The 21,021-nt window shown below is 41.2% G+C and overlaps 1 protein-coding gene across 2 annotated transcripts in view; it reads left to right on the top strand.

The window, feature by feature from the left end:
• Positions 1-21,021, top strand: part of CCDC88C (coiled-coil domain containing 88C) — a 97,424-nt gene that overhangs the window by 25,976 nt on the left and 50,427 nt on the right. For both annotated transcript variants that reach the window (XM_042047240.1, XM_042047241.1), the window contains exon 4: positions 12,866-12,935. In XM_042047240.1, coding sequence (XP_041903174.1) covers positions 12,866-12,935 — 70 coding nt within the window. The remainder of the gene's footprint in view (positions 1-12,865; positions 12,936-21,021) is intronic.

Below are 21,021 nucleotides of genomic sequence, written 5' to 3'. Positions count from 1 at the left end.
TACATGTCTTCTACCTTTGTGTGCCCTTCAAGGACACTGAAAATTAAGTAGTATGGTTGAAAAAATGACACCAGTAATAAAAAAGGGGGTTGGCACTATGCATAGTTCTGCTTTTTCTACCTATAGCCAAGGCAGCACCTTGTGTTTGGGGGCTCTTGCTGACTTTGAATCTTCTGTGACCATTTTTTAAGGTTTTCCTCGGTAAATACAAGGTCTTGAAAGTTGCTTTTTCCTTCAGCTATAAATGAGGCTTTTGTCTGAGCATATGATAGATGACATCCACTTTCAGGAAAGCACGAAACATCACAACTTAGAAGGAAATGGTATTTTGTTGACATAAAAAAAAATGTAGTGGTCAGGAGCCTTAAAACTGGCATAGTACTGTTAGAAGCTAATCTATCCTAAATGTTAATAATGACATAGTGACGCAGCTTCTGTCTGTCTCTCTCACAGATAGCATAAAGAAAGGATTTTCTAGGATGCAACAGTATCCTTCACATTTTTTCTCTTATCATGGGTGTCCAGGGTATTGTAGGCATTGAGTGTGCTGTGACTACTGCTCAGTACTGATGAAGAGAAGTAAAAAGTGTGGAGAAAAGTCTTCTCTTAAAACATAGTAATTACTTAACTGAGTTTTCTGCATCAGAAGCTCACCATTGCTGCTTACCTCTGGGGAAGCCGTCTGCTAGGGTTGTCATGAAAGAACGCTTAAACTGAGCTCTGTGGTATGAGGCTGGTGGGAGAGCAAGAAGGGTAAAGCTCTGCTGAGTTAATTAATGTTAACAGTTATGAGTTATCTGCAAGATCCGCAGTAGATTACACAGATTGTATTAAGCAGGGCTAATCAGTCCTTTCAGATACTTAAAGGAGCTCTGTTAAGAGCTGGCAAGACTGAAAATTCTTCTTGAGAAAGTGTTTGCATGTGCAAGTATGCATATGTGTGTGAATGCATAGCCTGGATTGCCATTGATAAGTAAATTTTGCCTAGCAGCTACCACACAGGGATATTGGCTATTTCCTGTCCTGTGTATAGGTGAAATTGTGGCAGCTGTTGGAAGGGACTTTTTCCTTTTATCTATTTTTGGTCATAACTCTCTTTCTGTGAAATATTTCCCCTGCTGTGCAGTAAGGAGATCTTTGTTATCCTGTGATATTAACTGCAATTTGAATTGTGGACTCAATGTGGCTCCATGGCTTTTCAGCATTAATTTTTGAGGGCTTTCTCTTGCATATCTGTGAAATAGAATGGTGTCTGGGGTTTGTAAGTGTCTAGAGGGTGAATTCATCATAAAGAAGAATTTGATGATTGCAGATGTAAAATCTTGATGTACCACAGCACCTTGTGTTAGGATTTTTCATATTCGTTCAAAATGCTTGTGCATTCATTTTTTTTAAAAAGTGTTATAGCAACTATTTTTTGGTGTATATTCTCAGACTCAAAATAAGTTGGATAACTGAACTGACCCTGAAAGACTAACCTTAAATTTTATCAAGTATATGATGTATCACAGTTTTTCTTTCATCACTTCAGCACTTTTCAGTGTTGTGTGTTTAAGAAGCCACCTTGTTGCTGTGTGGTGTGGGGTAAGACTCCTGATGCTCTTGCTACTGAGCCATGGGGACTCCAAATGTGAGAATATGGGGGATAGTTTTCCTTACAGAAAATCAGATGGGGTTTCCCGAAGGATTTTGCTTGTTACAGGTTTGAGCAGTTATAGTGATCCCAGAGTAATAGGGGGGAGAAATAGCAGAAACACATACACACAAAACTCGGTATGTGTAGATGTATAGAGATATATAGTGCGTGTACCTATATCCTGTTAGAGGACAGTATTTGTTACTATGGGACACCCAGCAGGCAGGGGCAACAAGTGAACTTCCATGAGATGGGAATGGCACAGGAGAGGGCAAGTCCTCCAGTTGTCCTGGGGTGTAGAATGTCCGGGGGCTGCCCCAGGTCCCCTCCTGGACCCGCTTGCTTTGGGTGGGTGCTGAGCACTAAGCATCCTGAAGCATCATCCTCTTTGTTCGGTAGCTCCAGGCTGGCAGCTTACAAAGGGATCAAATGCCAGTGAGAGGTCTTCGTGGGGTGGGACCGAGGAGGAGGCTCCCCGGTGGCAACAAGTTTGGCAAATCAGGGAGGCTGTTCTTGGCAGCTTGACCTGGTAATTGCCTTGTTGGGTTTCGCCTGACCCGGCTTTGCCGAGGTGCGAGTTACTGGCAGTAAACTCCGTGAGTAGCTGGGTGTCAACTGCAAATAGCTGTGTCTCCTCTCCGTGGGTACCTGTGCCCCTCCTCCGCGGGGGACTCAGTAACTCTCCAGATGGAAAGGTTGTTTGCCTGTGAAAATCAAAAATGAGCATAGAAAATCCAGAAAGGGAACGATGAGATCCGAGAGACTATTTTGAGGACATGGCTTCCTTTTCCTGTCCTCTCATTTTATTCACTGCTAGATTCTGTGGTCATCTTTCTTCTCCTCTTTTTCTTCTATTGTAACTGCAGCTCAGTGTTAATGGTAAAACTGATGACTGTCGCAGTAAATGCTGGGAGTGCTTTCTTTCCCAAGGGTGCTTGGGTTACCTTGAGAAAGTCACTGTGAAATTTACTGCAGCTTCTCCACCTGTACAGTGCAGGAGGTGTTGAAGGTCTTGAAAATTCCCTGTGTGTTCCCTGCCTGGGGCAATCTGCTAGCTATAAAGAGAGACACCACTGTACATTTGTGCATTGGAAAACCATCTGATCTGACTTGAAGCTTCTCCCTTTACTCACCTTAAGAAAAAATTTTAGACTGTTGCTACAGTGGCAAAGCACATGGCTAGGGATGTGTGGGTGTTTGTTGAACTTGTTAATATTGGGTAAATTAGATGATAGTGATAATGCGGTGATGCATTGAAGTGATGATGTTGGATATAAATTCTGCTTCAGAATAGTTGGAAAGCTCATAACATTAACCTGCAATGATACCCGTTAAGAGCTTTTTTTTAGGAGTATTTGAGAGGGGCATGCCTGAACTGCAAGGACTCTCTGCTTTACTGGTATTTGAGGTTTGTAGTGCCCCTGTTAGCTGGTTGGTAATGGGAGTTTGCCTACAAGAGAGCGTCAGGTGGTTGTAGCAGAAAGCACCTAACATAATCAAGTGATTAGCAAATACAGACTCCTTTGGTTTTGTTTTAAACTACAGACCTCACCAGTGAAACCTTCTGTTCCCTCTACTTCCTCATTCACCTCATTTGTCCCATAGCATCATATTGTTGGGTCAGGCATCCTTGTAGGGTGGCACAGCTTGTTCCCTGTACCTTCTCCTTTTCCCTTCAGACCAGCTAAAAGCTTCCCTCTTCTGTAAATCCAGCGTGGCTTTTTGCAGGGTTATCTGCAAATGCCTCAAGGACCTCTCTTGCCCAGGCTGCATTCTCTGTTGCAGTTAGAAAGTAAGCTGATGGCATAGTGACTGTGTACACGCTTCCTGAAACATTAACTTGCTGTCCAATACTAGGTTGCCTGCAAGCTGCCCAAGCACAGGTTTTAAGCTTGTTGGAAACTCATGGTTAAAAACCTTTAAAATTAGCTTTTGGAAATTGGAGGGTTTAATTTAAACTTAATTGATTTTTTTTTTCCCCCTTCACATTTATAAACATTCTAGGGGAAGGAAGTACGACAAGTACTGACAGATCAGTTGCTCAGTTCTCTAACAGGTATTCATCAAGCACTGTCACAACCCCTTTCTTCACTGGGAGAAAAAAATTGTCCTGGAAATACTGCTTTTCCTGAGTTAGAGACAAAGATTTTCATGCGTTTCAAAGCGAGCAACGCTAACCAATAACATAAATGTTTATCCCATAAAATTCCTGTTGGTCATCACTGCTTGAGTACTGTCCATGTATTTACAGTTTCTCAGTTTCTAGGTGTCATTTTCTGTGTTTCTCCAGTGCTACCCGTTTGGGTTTCTCAAAATAGTTTACCAGTGTAACGTGAATTAAATCTTGTTTGTTCAGGGAGTATTATTCTGGAAAGACTGAACACATTTGTGCTTGTTTCTGAGCCTTTAACTGCCTTATATTTGAGCAGCTCTGAGGGTGTTTGGATGTTTGGAAGGCAAAGCATGGCACCTTTTGCTGACTTTTGACATGCCCCCATGGCAGTCAAGATGGCTGAGACAGTAGGATCTTACTCAGCATTAGTAAGAGTGGCAGGGTAAAGCAGCTTGTTTCTTTTGGGGACTGAGAGGTAGATGGGAAGTTTTTTTGTGCGTTCCTGCTTCCAACAGGACGTTAAGAGTATCATGTTGGTAACAGTCAACTTGGATGTACTTCTATTACCCTGAGTCACTGATGAAATTTGACTCATACATTCACATTAAAGTCCTTTGCATCTGTTAGGCCTCCTGTTTGCTACTAAAATATTTTTCATAATACTAGAAATCATGAAATTATCCCATTTTTGTCCCCTCCCTGCTTTACTCATTTTTTTCTGGTTTGACAGATTTGTTTTCTTATTTAAACTTCAGTGTTGCCTTGGCTTTTCAATATTTGTACTAGAGAAACCTCAAAATTATTCCTGTCACACATGCCCCTGTGCCCTCATAGGATTAGCAGTTTGTTTTAGAGTTTTCCCCAAGAAAACACATTCTTTTTCAAGCAACATTTGTACTAATAAATTATTTGATACTGTCAAAAATGCAAAAAGTATACATTTGTGCTACCTAGCTCCTGCTCATTATTCATCTTTGGGAAAGTAGTATTGCTATAATGTGTAACTCATATTCCTGCATCTTTAACTCCTTTTTTCCTCTACTTTTGGCTGCTGCTTTTTCAGGAATTGTGTCACAATTGTCGCTCCAGTGACTGCCTGCTTCTTTAGAGTCTTGGCACTTTTTCAGAGCCTGGACCTCTGTATACAGTGTTGAAGCTGCAAAGCAGATGTTTAGTTCTGAATGTCTAAGTAAGCCTCACAACTTGCCATGTGCTTGCCTTGGGTTAATGAATTTTGGTCTTCTTCATGGCACTATAGAAATTGTGTTAAGAAATTCAGTGTATTTTATCTGAACTGGTATCATGTGCCCAGTTAGGTGTTTACTCTGTATGTTTCATACAAACACATAAACCCCCCAAGATTCAGAAATGCTTGTAATAGGAGAAATGACAGAAAACAGATCTTGCACATAATCTTCCTTAGAGAAGCTTTTATTGTGTTGGTGTTTGTTTCTTGATACAGTTGATAAGTTGTATTTTAATATTATAATTTTTTTCACTCCAGTGATCAAGGGCAGTGGAGTAGAGTTTGTACCTCGGAGCTCTGCATGGCTAATGTGTTTTGGTATCAGGCTTCAGTGTTAAGCTTAAATATAGTTGCTCAGTTTTAGAGTTTGACATGAAATTTTTGATTATCCCAGTAAAATATGCCCAGTGTATGGAGAAAACTGACTTCCTTTTAAAACAAGTGAGGGTGCTTGGTGCTGAGTTTCAGAGAATTCAGTGGTGCTTTAAGTCTGTTCTGATGGCCTGTGGTGTTTTTTTACTGTGTGTTAAGGTGAATTATTACAGCCCTTAGAGACCACCGTAGATTAGCTGAAGGTGTGTTCAACAGATGAATTGCATTTTAGCTGGTTAGATTTGTAATGTCAAGTGACAAGCCTTTAACACAGCACATTTCATATTCCCTGTTACTGCATAAACCACTGCAGGACAAATCAAAGATGAAATAAAATAGAAGTCAAGAGTAATTTGTCAGGACACTGTTACAAACGTGTGTAGTCACTTGCACATGATTTGAAAAGAGAAGTTGAGGTTAAATCGATAGGCTTTTTATTTGTAGCAAAAGTAGGTAAATTAGTCAAAGGTGCTGCTGGCAATACAAGCAGGAAAACACAGCGTTCCACAATTGGATTTTCTCTTCCCTGGGTCAAATCAATATTGCTACTAGGCACAACCATAGTTGTATGTTTTATTAGCATAAGTGATTAATCCTGGAGTTACTGAAACTAGGATAAAAAAATTTGCTGCTATACATTTCATTGTTTAGATGTAAATATACACTTTTGTACTTAGTTTGATTAAAAAATAAAAGTCCTACACAACTGATGTGTGTCAGCTTCTCCATTATTTATTCCATTATGTATATAAAAGTACCTTTATTTAAATACACTTAAATGATTCTTTTTTGTGATGCGAACAATGCGTGTTGTGAATAATTTCATCCTAAAGCAAAATGTGTTTATCAGGACTTGTTTTGCTTCCCATGCCCTCTGATATCTGGAGTGATTTAGTTCTCTCCAGCCTGAAGGACTTAACTAGTTCATAAAGCAGCAAGTGTGCACACAATGGATCATATTATAGCCACAGAATCTTATTTTCATTTCCTTCCTCTGTTGCTTGTTACTAATTTTTTTATCAGCCTACCAATACCTTGGGTATTTATAACAAACTCTTTGTTCCAGGGGTGTCTTACTGTTTGTACAGCTCCAGTGCATGAGGTTTTGCTCCTGGATGGGACCTCTGCACTACTCTAATACAAATAACAAAACCTGAGCCATAACAATGAATTGGGTGGATGGTTATGCCTGGGTCCTTCTAGGTTTTTTGAGGGGTTTTATATGATAGACTATAATATGCCATCCAAATCTCATATGTGTAAGTTTTTAAAATAAAATCTGATCTTACATGGTGTATTTCTACGCTGAGTATATTTTTATCATTTAGTGGGTTATCTGTACGCTGCACAGGCTGAGCACAGTTAAGACTAGGTATGATTCCTTCACATCCCCTCCCACTGAGATTCCAGTCTACGATTGTCAGAACTGATTATTTTCAGCAGATGAGGCAACAGTTATTTTAGTGGCTTTTGGGTTTCCACTTGAAGGGTCTTTAGAAATGTGCTTTGTAATTTGCTGGTTTTCAGTAGGAAAAAAAAAAAAATCCCTTTAAAGACAGCTAATCCTCTAGTCCGTCACATAACGACTGCAATTGTTGCAGAGATGAGCAAAGTTCTTAATCAAATTTTGTCATGTATATAATGTGTTGGCAGGGAAACAGTGAGCACTGAGTCACTACATGGTGTCATCAGGCATGCTTGCATGGTAAGATGTACATGGAAAACATGTCAATAAAACATTTGTGTTTCTCTTCCTTGTCATTTTTGTGCAACAACTTGTTTCATCTTGTCTAATCTTTTGTGAGACCCTGCCATACAGTTCACAGAATCTTGCTATGATTTCTCTGACACCATTAATAACTCCTCAGATAATTACAGCACCATCCCCAACCTTTATGAAGTTTGTATCTATTGGAAGACAAATATATTTTTCATCTAAAATATAACCTCTTTATAGGCCACAAAATAGCTTTTCATTATTATTTTAATACAAAACTGGAAACTTTGAAAAAAAACATACTTTAAAAAAAACCCCTTGTTTCTCAATTTGCTGTTTAAAGTGTGTTTTACTTTAAAGGTTGTTCATTAGCATGTTTGCTTTTCCTTCAAATTCTGATTCCAGAAGAGAATTGTGTTTGATTGTTCCTTGGACTTGGGAGTGCACCTTGCCTTGGAAATGCAGCTCCCAGCCTGCCTTTGTGGTAGCATCCAAAGGGGCCTTAAAATGTGTAGGGGCAAAGCTGCCACCCTGTACTGCTGCTAAGGAGGCTTTGGGCTGGTGCAGATGGCCAGACTCCTGCTGAGACGTTCTCTAAGGATTCAGTGTTTCACCAAATGTTTCCCACTCCAGGGATGTTTGTGAGATCAGGTCCACACAGAGGTTATCAGAGTAAGATGTTGGCTGTGCTGCACAGATAGGACTCTGCTGAGCTTTCCTGCTCTGTTGGCCTGAGTTGCAGCTAAAATGTAAGCCGAATTCCCTGGCTTGATACTGTTTGCTTTTGCTGGTATAAATAAAGCTGATGATGATTTTTCCTCATGGGCATTTTAAGTAGGAAAGCACCATTTGGCTTCCAGTCAGCTGGGCAATTAGCATTTCATAGCCAAGCAATGTACTTAAATGGAATTGCTTGGCTTGAGCATTGAATTACAATGACTGGTAGACTGCCTCTCTCCTTACATAATTTATTTAGTACTAGCTTCTTGTTTAGGATTCAGGCAGAGGTTAATTTAATTTTGCATGAGAAGCTAGTAGTTACTCTATATTAATGCTGTGCTGTATGGTAATGCAGGGGAAAGTTTTTGTGTAAAGCTTGTATTTTTGTCTGGTCTCTCAGCCATGGAAAGGACAGTTTTGCCTACTCCTTTTCTAGCAATTTGTTCCTTGCAAGGACTGTTGGCACACTTGAATTGGCACTAAAAAAGTGCATCTAAGAATAGTACCTTAAGACCATGCTGTTGCACATGTATTTTTGAGAAGAAAATATGTACTGAAATATAGTATGGACCAAGGAGACTTGGTTCCTACAAAATTACAAGAGGCCCACTTACCCTATTACAGGTAAATACAGTGTTAATATGTGACCACGGTGACTTGAGAGGGAGAGCTTCCACTGCATCTCTTCTGAAGATCTAAGGCAAAGAGTAAACATCCGGTGTTGTGTGATCTTGGAGGGATAAAAAGAGGACATAAAATATCCCTCAGCACTCCAGGAATGATTAGAAACTTTCAGATGGAGGGAATGAATGTGTGTGTTCTTGTGTTTAGTAAGCCTAAATGCTTAATTTGGCACTTAGAATTTTATCTTTAATCTTGTATGTGTCTTGATTTTTCCTAAGGCCCTTGACTGTTAGAATCAATGTGGGGGAACTTTGGCTTTATTTTGTCTTAAGCTTCTTTTTAAAAAAGTGATTGCAAAGAGTTTGCAGATGTCAAGCAAGTTCACAGCAGGGGCTTAGACACCAGAAGGCTGCTGATAAGAGCACAGCATTTATATTTATGTTTAACCTTACGATTTCTAGGTAATTCACTGATGTTTCTTGGTGTACCAGCCCTGGAGAGCCTAGGTGCTTTCAGTAAACTTACCTCTGGCTTAGGCAGTATCCTTCTCATTGCTGGGTGTCACGACTGTCCCAGCTGGCTTCAGGCTCCATGTCTGTGTGGGCAAACACTCAGTGTGACCTTCACTTGAAAAGCCCTCCCTGTCGTTACAGGGTCATGTAACTGCTTGCTCAAACCTTTGTGGGCTTTATCTACTGAATTTGGGTGTCTGGCTCAAGGAGTGTAACACTTGGCTGCTGATCCTTATATTTTGTGATCATGGTGTTGATGTACTATCTAGAAGCATCCATTCTTGCCAACCATCGCTGCTGTCAAAAGACTTTGGACATATCTTTTTCAAGTTTAAAATATCCCAATCTTTGGGCAGGGAAACATTTCAGAAACCTATGAGCACTGCACTGAGGGCTGACAGGGATTTGTTTTGATTCTTTAAGTAACACTTGATACCAACTTTTTTTTTCATGGAAATCTCACTAGCAACAAAAAATAAAAAAGACAAACCATATTCTGAGGGAGGTGATTGCTGACTTGCAGTAACTGGCTTCTGAGTTGGTTAATTGTCTAGCTGTAAATCTGGCAACTTAGATCCTAATGGTTCTAATAATCTGGGAAATTGTTACCATGTGTTGTTGTTGTAACCTTTACTGTTTTAACCAAGCTTTAGTTGTGCTGTAAAAATAATTAAAAGGCTTCTTACAGGAGGAATTAGACTTTTTGCTTGTACAGTTGCTCTCCAGGGTACTCTGGGTTGCTGTGGGCTATTTAAAATGTTTGAAAACCCTGTTTCCCTCTCCAGTTCCTGGCTCGATGTGTTGCCCCTAGCCCTGCTGGTTGCCTGAAGTAGAAAGACACACACACCATCTCTGCCTCTGTTATGGAGTCTCGCAGCTGTGTTTGATTTCAAGCATAATAGCATCCTTTATATATAATGCAGTAACATAATTGCTGCCCCTGTGGGGAAATGCTGCGTTTTATCTACCATTTCTTTCTCTCTCTGGGCATCAGTGGCGTGTCCAGGTTCACTCAATGCCCAGAGTAGCTGTACCCTGGGAGATGGTTGGGTCCATGGGGCCCTTTGGTCCCTGTGCCAGTTTACAGGCTGGAACAGCAGAGTCTTCTGCCTGAAGCATAAGTGTTTGACTTCACAGGGTCTTCATGGAGGAGTGATAAGATGTGAGGGGAGCTGGGAGGCTGAGGCACAGCATTTTACTTCTCAATCTGTGTTACTGAAAACAAGAAAATACTAATAAATGATAGACGTTGAAGAATTCCTGATTTGCTTTTAGGTGAGGGGGATGCTAGTTCTATTTCCAGATGTGGGATTTTGAGCAATGGATCTGAGATCTGGTCACATTATCCCAGATACTGAGTCAGTCACTGAGTGTCAGCTGAGCTTCACTAACTTTCTGAGGTTTCAGTCTGGACAAAATCTGAGTTAAACTGATCAGTGTAGGAGCTTTCCCTTAACATGTTTTATCTCATGCTTGCAGTTGTATGAGTGGATGGTTCATTGGCACATTGGTTCACAGAGGATAGTTTATTAAACTGAAATAACTGTTTCTCTGACTTGCTTTCCTGAGCTTGAAAAAGGAGAGCAGTGGCACTGGCCTTCCTTTATAAAGTGTTGAGATCTGCTGGTGAGCTGCACTGCATAAGTCAGGTGTTATCACAGGCACTAATCTGAAGGTGAAGGCTTTTAGAATAATACAGATAATTATCTGTTTAAACATTTTACTTTGAAAATAAACGGGTCAGAGTATCACCTCTTACAACAATTGGAATCTTTCAATCTGAATTAACAAATCACTCTTCCAGGCTTGGGGCCATTTCAGCTTCTATTCAGTGACTGTCAGATTCTTGCTAGAAGATATTGAGCTCAGACAATTATGAGGGAGTTCAGACATGGTTGTGTTGGATGATATACTCAAACAATTTTGCAGGAGGAGCTCATGGGAATGTTAGCAGCATAAAGGTTAGCTGTAATGTCTTTTGTGTCTGCCAGTTAAATAGCTAGCGATCTGATGATTACACAAAGACAACGCAAATTCCTTATGCATTCCTGCCTCAGTGCTGTTCCACGTGCTGGGTGACTGGAAGCAGAATTCTTTCTCCTCTTTTTTGCCATGGAAATTGCTGGTTAAAGCTCCATACTTCAGTATATGCGAAGTCTGATTTTTTTTTTTTTTTTTTTTGGTCTTTTTTTGGGGTTGGTTGGTGTTTTGGGGGGTTTTTTTGTTTGGTTTGGTTTGGTTTTTTTTTTTTTTTTTGTTTAAAGCCTCACTGCCATGCTGTATTGTCATAGCACATATTGCACTCCAGCCATGTGGTCTTATATCCTATAGGTTTCACACCTGTTTTGGTGACAGATGCAAACAAACTTTGTTTAATGTGTCTCAAATGCCCAAAATACAAAATGCATTTGGCTAATGAGTCAGGGAATGTTTGGTCTGCCTTAGCCTAGCTTCATATTACATAAAGGACTGTAGAACCTTTTTCCTTAACAGATCCAAAACCCCTATTAGCTGTGACACTGCGATACTTCTACTTTATCCAAAAGCAGAACTGCCAAGGAGTGTTTTTTGGTATGGATCAGAGGAAAAAAATTAAATGTGTTGTATACAAAACATTTTTTTAGAATATGCACTCTGCTTATCAAAGGCTGCAGGCTCTCTGAATTATTTCCTCTTTCAATCAGGCTTAATTTTCCTCCTGTGGTATAACTTTGAAAGCAGAGAAATAACAATGGGTAGCTTGGAGGGGAAGTGTTTGGGTGAATGGGTGATTGTTTCAGGAAGTGTGTTTCTTTGCTGGGCTGTGGTGCTTTTTCCCCTGGTCTGAATGCTTTTCGAGTATCAATGCATGTGCCCTTCCAGTGGCCTAGGGGTAGTCTGGGAAGTGGAGACAAGCAGGAAAAAGGCACCTGCCAAACATTTGGTAGGGTTGTATCTGTGAACTTTTGTTTCCTGAATCTCAGCACAGCATTTCAGTCATACAGCTGTTTTCCTCCCAGGCTTTTTATGTGAAATAAAAACTTGCCTGCAAAATGTTTTATCCAGATCATCGCAAGTGGGTGCTGGTAACTGCAGGTCAAAGTTAACAACTGTATTGCTCTGCTCTTTGTTTCTGGGGTGCATGGCTGGTTCTGTTACTGTGCAGAGTCCCCTTTGCAATGTATTTATTGGAACAACTTTAAGCATTTTGCCTGCCCCAGGGTTTGTAGCCTTTCTTCTCTCCTAAGCCATTCTGTGATTTCAGAGCAGCTTCAAACAGCTGGCATTTACATGTTGAACCTGATGCACCTCTGTTCTGTCATCTCCCCTGAAATAAAACAACCCTTAAATGATGTTCATGACATACTTAATTCTGTCTTACTCCTCATTAAAAACAATGCAAATAAATCTAGAACTTTATATCCAGTTTCTCTGAGCAGTGCCAGATGCCTGGTCAAGGGCTTTTCCCCACACCCACTTCCCCAGCCCATCCTTAAATTTTCAGACCCATGAGATAATTTGACCAATTATTTGAGTTACTCAAACTTCACAGAGTGGCTTCGGTACCTTTGAACCAGCTGCATTTATATGCCCTGAAACATGACAGCAGCTGTATGTTGCACATCAGATTAATACAGATCGTGCCTGGGGTAAAGGCAATGAATGATTGGTGTTCCTGGCATGGTCATGCATTTATCCTGATTAGTGCCATGGGACCCTTTGAGTTCCATATTAGCCATTGTTAAAAGAGGCGATTAGTGCGTGTTAGCTGTGCAACCTGATGCTGTCTTCAAATAGTGATTTCTCTCTCAAGTGGGGCTTCCTCTTGTAACCTTTGACCTGCCAGTATGTTAAAAGTTTTGTAATTGATGGAGCTTTGTATTCTTTGTGGTGGGATGGATTTGGATTCCTTCATGCTGAACTTTGTCTGTTCTCTTTTGTTTAGGAGGTCCTCCAGCAGCTGATTGTAATGAATTTACCAAATGTTTTAATGATTGGCAAAGATCCTCTTTCTGGTGAGTAGTTCATCAGCTTCTTCACCTGTCTCCTCTGCAATACTAAATCTGTTTTGTTTTCTTAAGCGATTCTGTAATTCTGTTCTAATTTAGGTTGGAAAACACCTTAAGGAGTCCAGCCCTTAACACTAAACTATGTCCCTAAGCACCACATCTATGTCTTTTAAATACTTCCAGGGATACTCTATACTCAACCATTTCCCCGGACATCCTGTTCCAATCTTTGACCACCCTTTCAGTGAAGAAATTTTTCCTAGAGTCCATAGGAGTATTCTTAAGCCTCCCCTGGTACAACTTGAGGCCATTTCCTCTTGACCTATGGCTTGTTATTTGGGAGAAGAGACCAACCCCCACGCACTACAACATCCTTTCAGGTAGTTGTAAAGAGCAATAAAGTCCCCCAGAGCTTCCTTTTGTCCAGGCTAATCACCCCCAGCTCCCTCAGCCACTCCTCATCAGATTTATGCTCCAGACCCTTCCCCAGCTCCGTTGCCCTTCTCTGGACACGCTCCAGCCCTTCAATGTCCTTCCTGTCATGAGGGGTCCAGACCTGAACACAGGATTTGAGGTGTGGCCTCACCAGTGCCAAGTACAGGGGGACAATTCCTGCCGTGGTCCTGCTGGCCACACTATTGCTGACACAGAATGCCAGGATGCCATTGGCCTTCTTGGCCACCTGGGCACAGCTGGCTCATGTTCAGCTGCTGTCAAATGGCATCCCCAGGTCCTTTTCCACAGGGCCAGTTTCCAGCCACTCTGCCCCCAGCTTGTAGCACTACCTGGGATTGTTGTTGATCCAAGGGCAGGACCTTTACTGCTTTGAACCTCATTCCACTGGCCTCAGCCCATGGATCCAGCCTGTCCAGATGCCTCTGCAGAGCCTTCCTACCCTCCAGCAGATCAACACTCCCACCCAGTTTGGTGTTGTCTGCAAGCTGACTGAGGGTGCCCTCAATCCCCTTGTCTAGATCATTGATAAAGATACTGAACGGGGCTGGCCTCAGTACTGAGCATTGGGGAGCCCCACTTGTGACTGACCACCAGCGGGATTTAACTGTTTGGACTGAGAGTTGCTCCCAAGGGACTCTGGCAGCCAGTCTCCTAAACAGGCCATAATACAAACATGCTTTTTAATAAACTGTATGTAGTTGTAGGCAAATGACAAATATTCAAGCATCTCTGAATCTTACAACTTTATGTATCTAGAATGTAACACTGAGGTATTAATATACCTGTATGAATAAATATGCATGTGTATTTGCATGTGATGCATATATATGTGTGATGAGTGAGTTCTTGCCAAAGCCAGAGCAGCAGCTATTTGTTTGAAAGCCGTGTGTCTTCACCCCTTGCTGCAAGTGACCTAGGATATCGTCTGCCATAGGACAATGATGTGCTGTCCTTCAGGTGTTTGTGTGCCTGTATAATGAGTTTAGTTCTGAATATATGTACACACCCAGGGTCTTGCAGAATTGCCAAAAGATATGAAGGGACTGTTGCAAATGAAATATGGGAAGAAAATTAAGTGAAGATGGAGAGAAAAATACCTATATGAAAAAATAAGAAAAAATGAGGAAGAGAATGGACAAAAAGAAAAACATTTGTCTGGCTATGTTGTTTAGACAATGATATCTGTTGCATGAAGTAGCACATCAAAAATAAGATGGAAGCCAGTGAGCTCATGTCCAGAGTCCAATGCTTTTGGTGAGACAAAATTAAAGCTGTTTAGCCTGAAAATGAAGTTGACTTCTTTGAACCACATTTCTGAAATGGAAAGTTTTGTTGCTATGTTTCTTACTTTTTTTTTTCTTTTTTTTCTTTTTGCCTGCCCATTCTGTCTCTGCCTGAGCCCAGTGCTAGTGCCAAGGACATTGTATTTATTTTTACCAAAGAAGGTAAACTGAATGAACCCTGTCAGCAGTGATGGGGAATGACATGGTAATCAGCATCTCCAGAACAAATAAATGGTAGAAACCTTAGCAGAAGATTGTATTTTGCTGCTCTTAGCAGCTGTAGAGTGTGTATGTACAGAAAAGAATTTGTCCGAAAAGAATATTAGCAGATGTTGGATCACTGATGCTCATAGTCTTGGCACTTCTGTTTAAAATTGAGCTGAGAGTAAGGAATCCACTTCTTCGGCAAGCAGAATAAAGTCTGCAAGTCTTAATTGGGCTGTACAGGCTAGTGTTATGGGCAAGGAAGAAAGTCAAAATACAAGAGCTGTTGTTCTTCTCAGTCATATGGGCAATGGGCTGCTTAGCATCAAGAGTGCTGCTGAATAGAAATATCTGGGCCAGCAAGACAGCATCTCTGCTGGTGGCTAAGTGTCAAGGGGAAAGGCTGGCTGGTTCCTTGTCACAGCCATTCCTGAGCGACAGCTGGCAGGAGACTCATAATGTGGTAAATACAGTTTTGGTTCCTGGGAAAGCTGCACATTTGAAAGCTGTCCTGGGTTCAGCTATAATTTCCTACCCTTGACCTGCTGGTTTTTGTCAGTACCTTAGATCTCTCTTTGAAGAAAGTACCTGTGTCTCTTGTAGGAAAGATGCTGGTCATCCATGTGTTCCTGTCTTCTAGCCCCTTTAATTACAACCAGAAAACTTTCTTCTCTGAGATCTTTAAAAATGTGGTGGTTTAGTTTGGCTTTTTTGGGGTTTTGTTGGGGGGTTTTTTTTGGTTTGGTTGGTTGGTTTGGTTTTGGTTTTTGTGGTATCTTAAGTCAGCAATGGGGAAAATAAATTTTATCATTGGAATTATTGGGACAGAACATGAGAAGAAAGGATAAAAAAATGCAAAAATGTAACATCTGGATGTCTAAAGTTGATGGCATATGTGTGCAAAAAAAAGTACAAATTTCTTATTTAGCCATATTATATAAGGATTTTTGAGAACCAGTCCCAGCCTAGACATGACCAAAGAAGGTGGTGAGCAAAGGAAGACTCAAGATGTGCTTGCTTTCAAGAATGTATTCAAGGAGAGTGTCTGAGGAGCTGATCTTAATCTTCCTGTTGGGTAGGCATTTACTGGTAAGACGTGCAGGAGAAATGGTTATAAAGTGGAGAACTTGAACTTCCTTCAGGAAGAAGAACCTGGCTGAGGGCTAATGGGAAGCTTGGAAAGAGGGAACAGGAAGGAGATGGCTGAGGCAAAGGTAGTAAAGCTAATGCAAAAAGCTGAATGAAGGAATAGGCTGTGATGACCAATGTAAGTGAGTGATGACCTGGTGATGATGTCTTTGTTTCTGTCTTGCAGAGAGGAGTCAGAGGAAGGCAGCAGCACTTGGGAGGGGAAAAACAAGCAAAACAAAGATACTCTCTCTCTCTTAGTGAGGCAGAGATGAAATCCCAATTTTGCCTTCCCTGTCCTGTAGCTAAGTTATTTCACTGAAAGGTACCTCTTGATCAGAGAAAAAAAATCAATCCCACGGTTTCATTGCTGGAACAAATCCAGTACTGCTTTGTACTGTTTGAGCTGGGAATGCTCTTAATGACTGTATTGACTCCACAGGTCCAAGACCAGAGAGCTGGTAAATCTGATTCACTGTGTACAATTTCAGTGACTTACTTCTTGTAACAAGCCCGTGTGATGTTTTGCTACGCACACTTTTCAGAAATTTTACTTTTGCCCTCTAAAACACAGCAAAAAGTGGTGTTACAGGCATTAAATTATGGATTGAACAGCACTGAGGCTGCGAATGCTGTTCTTGCTATTTAGCTTCCATTTGGCACTCACCGTTGACTGTTGGGGGCTTCTGCAGCTCTGCTTTGAATGTGAGATTATTGGAAAAACAGAGCAGCCATCACAAAAAATGCAGTAGCACTTGGGCTTTTGCATAGGAAAAGGCACATGTCTGTTGGGTTTATGAGCTTTACTTGCTTTCATGTCCTCTAATTTGGTTCCAGGCCATGGCAAATTTGCCTACTGTAATTCATTTGTCCATGGGAAAAGAAATCAGAAATATTTGTTAGAAGATGAAGGCTTGACTGTTTTCTAGAATATAGGGAGTTAAAAATAAACTTGAAAGTTTAATTGAAGGATTAAAAAAATTTTCGCAGGAATTTGACTTGCAGAACAATGCAGCTGATATTAGAGGATTTATTCTCTTCACTGCACTGTGTGGTAGACAGCTACCATTAAATTTCCTCTTGGCTTCTGTCTTTCTCATTTGTTTTTCTTGCTGAACAGCTTTTTCAATTCATTACTGCACCACAAATCCCCCTGTGTTCAATAAGAGAATCATCAGCCTATTTATCATCTATGACATTGCTGTAATCACTTTTTCATATTATGTCTGGTTTTAGCGTGCCTTATAAACGGCCACTCATTAATGTGGCCACACAGGGAATATCAGTACACAGTAATGGTTGTGAACCTCTGTTTAGGTGCATTTTTTAATTTCTCCATTCCTAGACATTTTTAGCTTTACACAGCTAGTGAGTGTACTTAGAAACTTATGGCAATTAATCTTTTGAAACAGTCATAATCATGAGGGGGGAGAGATTTTAACTTGTTTTTAGATCAAGAATGGAAATGAGGTTTTACTTGCCTAAAATAGGCTCCTTTCTGTCCCTTCAAAAAACTTTGCTGTTTATATACAGTTTTCAAATTACATGTTAAGTTTGTGAATGAGAGACCCCAAAGTCCCTGCTAACAAGTGTCTATAGAAAACTAGTTTTCATTAAAATTGTAAAAGTTGTCTACTCTCATTTTGGGTATTCTTCATGTCTGGTTTCCTTCCTCATTTTGTTTCACAGTCCTCCAGAGGCACAAAGGTTCATAAAGTATAAAGTTAATAACAAAACAGTGCCTCAATAGTGTAAATCTAGCATTCAAGCTTTTCTCACTGAGGATGTTGCTGGAGTTGGGGAAAACAGCACTTGTGTGTTTCACCCTCCCCACGTTCTCTGCACGCGCTCCAGCTGCTGCCTGTGACACTCCGTGTGCTGGTGCTCCCACTCCTGTGCTGGACAGAGTAACATCAGAGTAGAAATACGGAGAAACAGGCAGCACAAGCCCAAGATTGTACTTACTTGAACCTGCTTGTTCCCATTTCCTCTGACATCTTTCCATCCCCCCTCTCATTTTTTTCATTGTTTGTGTTCTCTCTGTACCTTGATCCTCCTTTTTTTGTTGTGTCTCCTAATCCCTCTGCCCGCCTTCTCCCTGAGTCCTGCCATCTGTTTCCCACCCTCCACCCCCACGAGAGCAGAGGGATCTTCTGGCTCTGGCACAGAGAGGCTCCCAGGATGCACAAGTGGTGTCTGGGCTTTCCCTTCCTTTATTTTCCAGGAAACCTGCTGGCCTTCTCTCATGCCTGGGAGCAGATGGGCTTTCTGCAAATGCTCCGGGTGGCTGGCTGGCTCCCTTGCAGCACAAACACAGGGCCTGAGAGCAATTGCCCTGGAATTTTAAGAAAAGGCATAAAAGTCTTTATTTCTTAATTAGCACCTTTCTGTTTAAGTGATGGTGTTTTGACTCTTGTCTGTTCAGCTTGTGGGTACCTCTCTGCTAGGAGCTGCCCCAGACCTAAATGTTTGCATCCTAGGTCATAGGAGGACAGTGTCTTGGTAAGGTCAGCTAATAAGCATGAGTAGACTCCGCAGACTTCCTAGCTGTCTGGGAAGGACTTGTGTCATCCAAGTGAGCCAGCATAGGGGAGCTGGCACATTCCTGCTTATGCGGTTGCACAAGGAACTTCAGCATCTTATAAATGGGCACAAATCAAGCTTTTTGAAAAACATGAGAACCATTCACTGTTTAGAAGGCATGATTGAATCGGGGATGAAGGTTACTTGCTTTCCTTCAGCATGCATTGCAGGATTAGAGGCATTGCAGGGCAGAAGCACTGGCTGCAGTGTAGAACTTCACTGTGGTGCTCTGTAATAGTCCTAGAAGTGCTTCTGATTCACTTGGTCACCTTGGGCACTCCACTGAAGTGTGTGGTATCTCAGCTCTCCTGTGGGTGAGATGAAAAAGGAGAGAGGGGTAATTAATCCCTTCCTGGCTTGTTTTGAGGTTTAATTGAAAACTCTCTCTAAAGCACTTCAGATTGTTAGAGAGGTTTTTTCATACTCATACCCTATTTTTTCTAAAAATCTCCTGTAATAGTGTAATTCTACAAGGCTTTAAAATGTTACTCAAATGTAGCTTGAGTATGAGTGATCTGGGAGTGCCTTAATGTCAACAAACTGTCTCCTCCCCACGGAAAACAACTTCTGAATGAAAGCCCAAGGAATGGAACTCTTTAATCACACATGATCTTTGGGAGCACTTGTGTGGCTGGTGTATCTGCTGAGTGGACCTTTAAGCCTTAAAAGTGTTTCTAGTCAGTAGTACAGCCTCACTTTCATTACATGATGTAGCATGTCTGCAAGCATAGAGAAATTTATTGAAAAAACCTGGACTAATCTGACACTGAACCGTGCCATAAATCAAATCCCTCCTGATGGGCGAGAATTTTCTAAAAGTCCTTGCAAGGAGTTTCAAAGATAAACCAAGACTTTTCCTTGAGTTTCAATGCTGCCAGATAGTTGTTTATTAAGTCTTATCAGAGGAACAGAGCCACTAGCGTGACCCAGGTGCAGCATAGAGCACAGAAAGCAGGAGTGAAGTCTCTAATTATCAAGATTTACACAGCCTTTTAAAGATAATTTAACCAATAGTTACTAAAAACGTATATTATTTTCACTTTTCTACCAATTATTCAGTAACACAACCAGGAACTGTGGAATTCTCTATTCAGTTATTCCAAACTACTTTTACTGCAGAGCATGGAGTAGTAGAGGAAGAAGAAGGTTTAGAGAACAACAACAATCCTCCATTTTGGTATTTTTTACTCTTACCTATTTACTACGAGGAGAAGCCCAAAACCTCTAAATTTTCACCCTGTGACAATCTTACATAGTAGTCTATCACCTAATTCACACCACTGTATTTTCTAGTTCTTGTCTGATCATTGGTAATTTTTTTCCAAGGTTGGAGGTTAAAACAGTGTTGTTCAGGGGGGTAAGAACCCTTAAAAACAGGCAGAGAAATATTCTCAGCACTCTGGGTTCCTACGTAATCCTGACAGCTATATTTTCACTGCAAGCTGCCAGGGGGGAGAGCAGACTGCTAAATGTTTTGTTTAAAACAGTAAGAGACTAATAACTCATGATTATCTCGTCTTAATTTCTTACTCCTTTCTATAAACTCTAGTTTGTCCATCCCTGCCATGGCTTGCCATGTCTGCCTCAGCTTCACTTCCTCGTGGGAGGACTGGAGTGGGGTAAGGTCTCACTCAAAAGGCTGTTTCCAGGCAAGGTCGGTCCCTGTTGACCTTGCTAAGTTACTTTGCAGTAATAGCCAAAGGTGTTTCACCTCATAGGGTCGTGGAGCAGCACCAATGCCCATCTGTTACCTCACTGAGAAAATAGCAAAGCTGTGTTGCAGAGGGGTAGAGTGTGTTTTGAATGGCTTTAAGTAGCTCACATGCCTTTAGGATGGTATAGATGCTGTCACAGTTGGGAAGTAGCCCTGGTGTTTCTAAAATGAGTGATTTCAAGCCACTGTGCTCACCCCAAGGATAATTGGGATGCCGTGGAGCACAGATTGGAATTTATGGCTGACAGATGAAGGTGCCCAGAGCACATAAGGGTTACATCTCATGTCTGGCATGATCCAGAGCAAGCAGCCTACCTCCTTCAGTCTCTCCACGGAGATGTTCTGCCTGAGTAAGTTTGGGTCAATGAGAGACACACTCAAGTCACTTGCTCTCCATAACTTAATGACTCGCTTTTGTGTCCCACAGGCATGCTCTGCATTTAATTCTTGGTCTGTACCTGCTTTGAAGATGATGTAGAATGAAACCCAGTGCTGAAACTAATGAGAGCTCAGTTTCTTGAAAAAATACCTTCTGACCAAACCGATAGTCTCCCAGTTGTGCCCTCAAAGGAACTGTTCATGAAGTAACAGATTTTTTTTTTGCTGTTGGTGAAGGGTTTTGTGTCATTGTCTATGCTTAAGATTGTGTTACTGAGGCTCATACAGAACAATCAGACTTTCACAGGCTGAAATGTAATTTGTGTATTAAATTGTAACTTTTCAG

This window comes from Corvus kubaryi, unplaced genomic scaffold, assembly GCF_017639235.1.
Source record: "Corvus kubaryi isolate FWS band 111438036 unplaced genomic scaffold, C.kubaryi_AGA036_p1.0 66, whole genome shotgun sequence".
In the NCBI taxonomy this organism is placed as follows: domain Eukaryota; kingdom Metazoa; phylum Chordata; class Aves; order Passeriformes; family Corvidae; genus Corvus; species Corvus kubaryi.
This window is presented reverse-complemented; position numbering and strand designations above follow the sequence as displayed.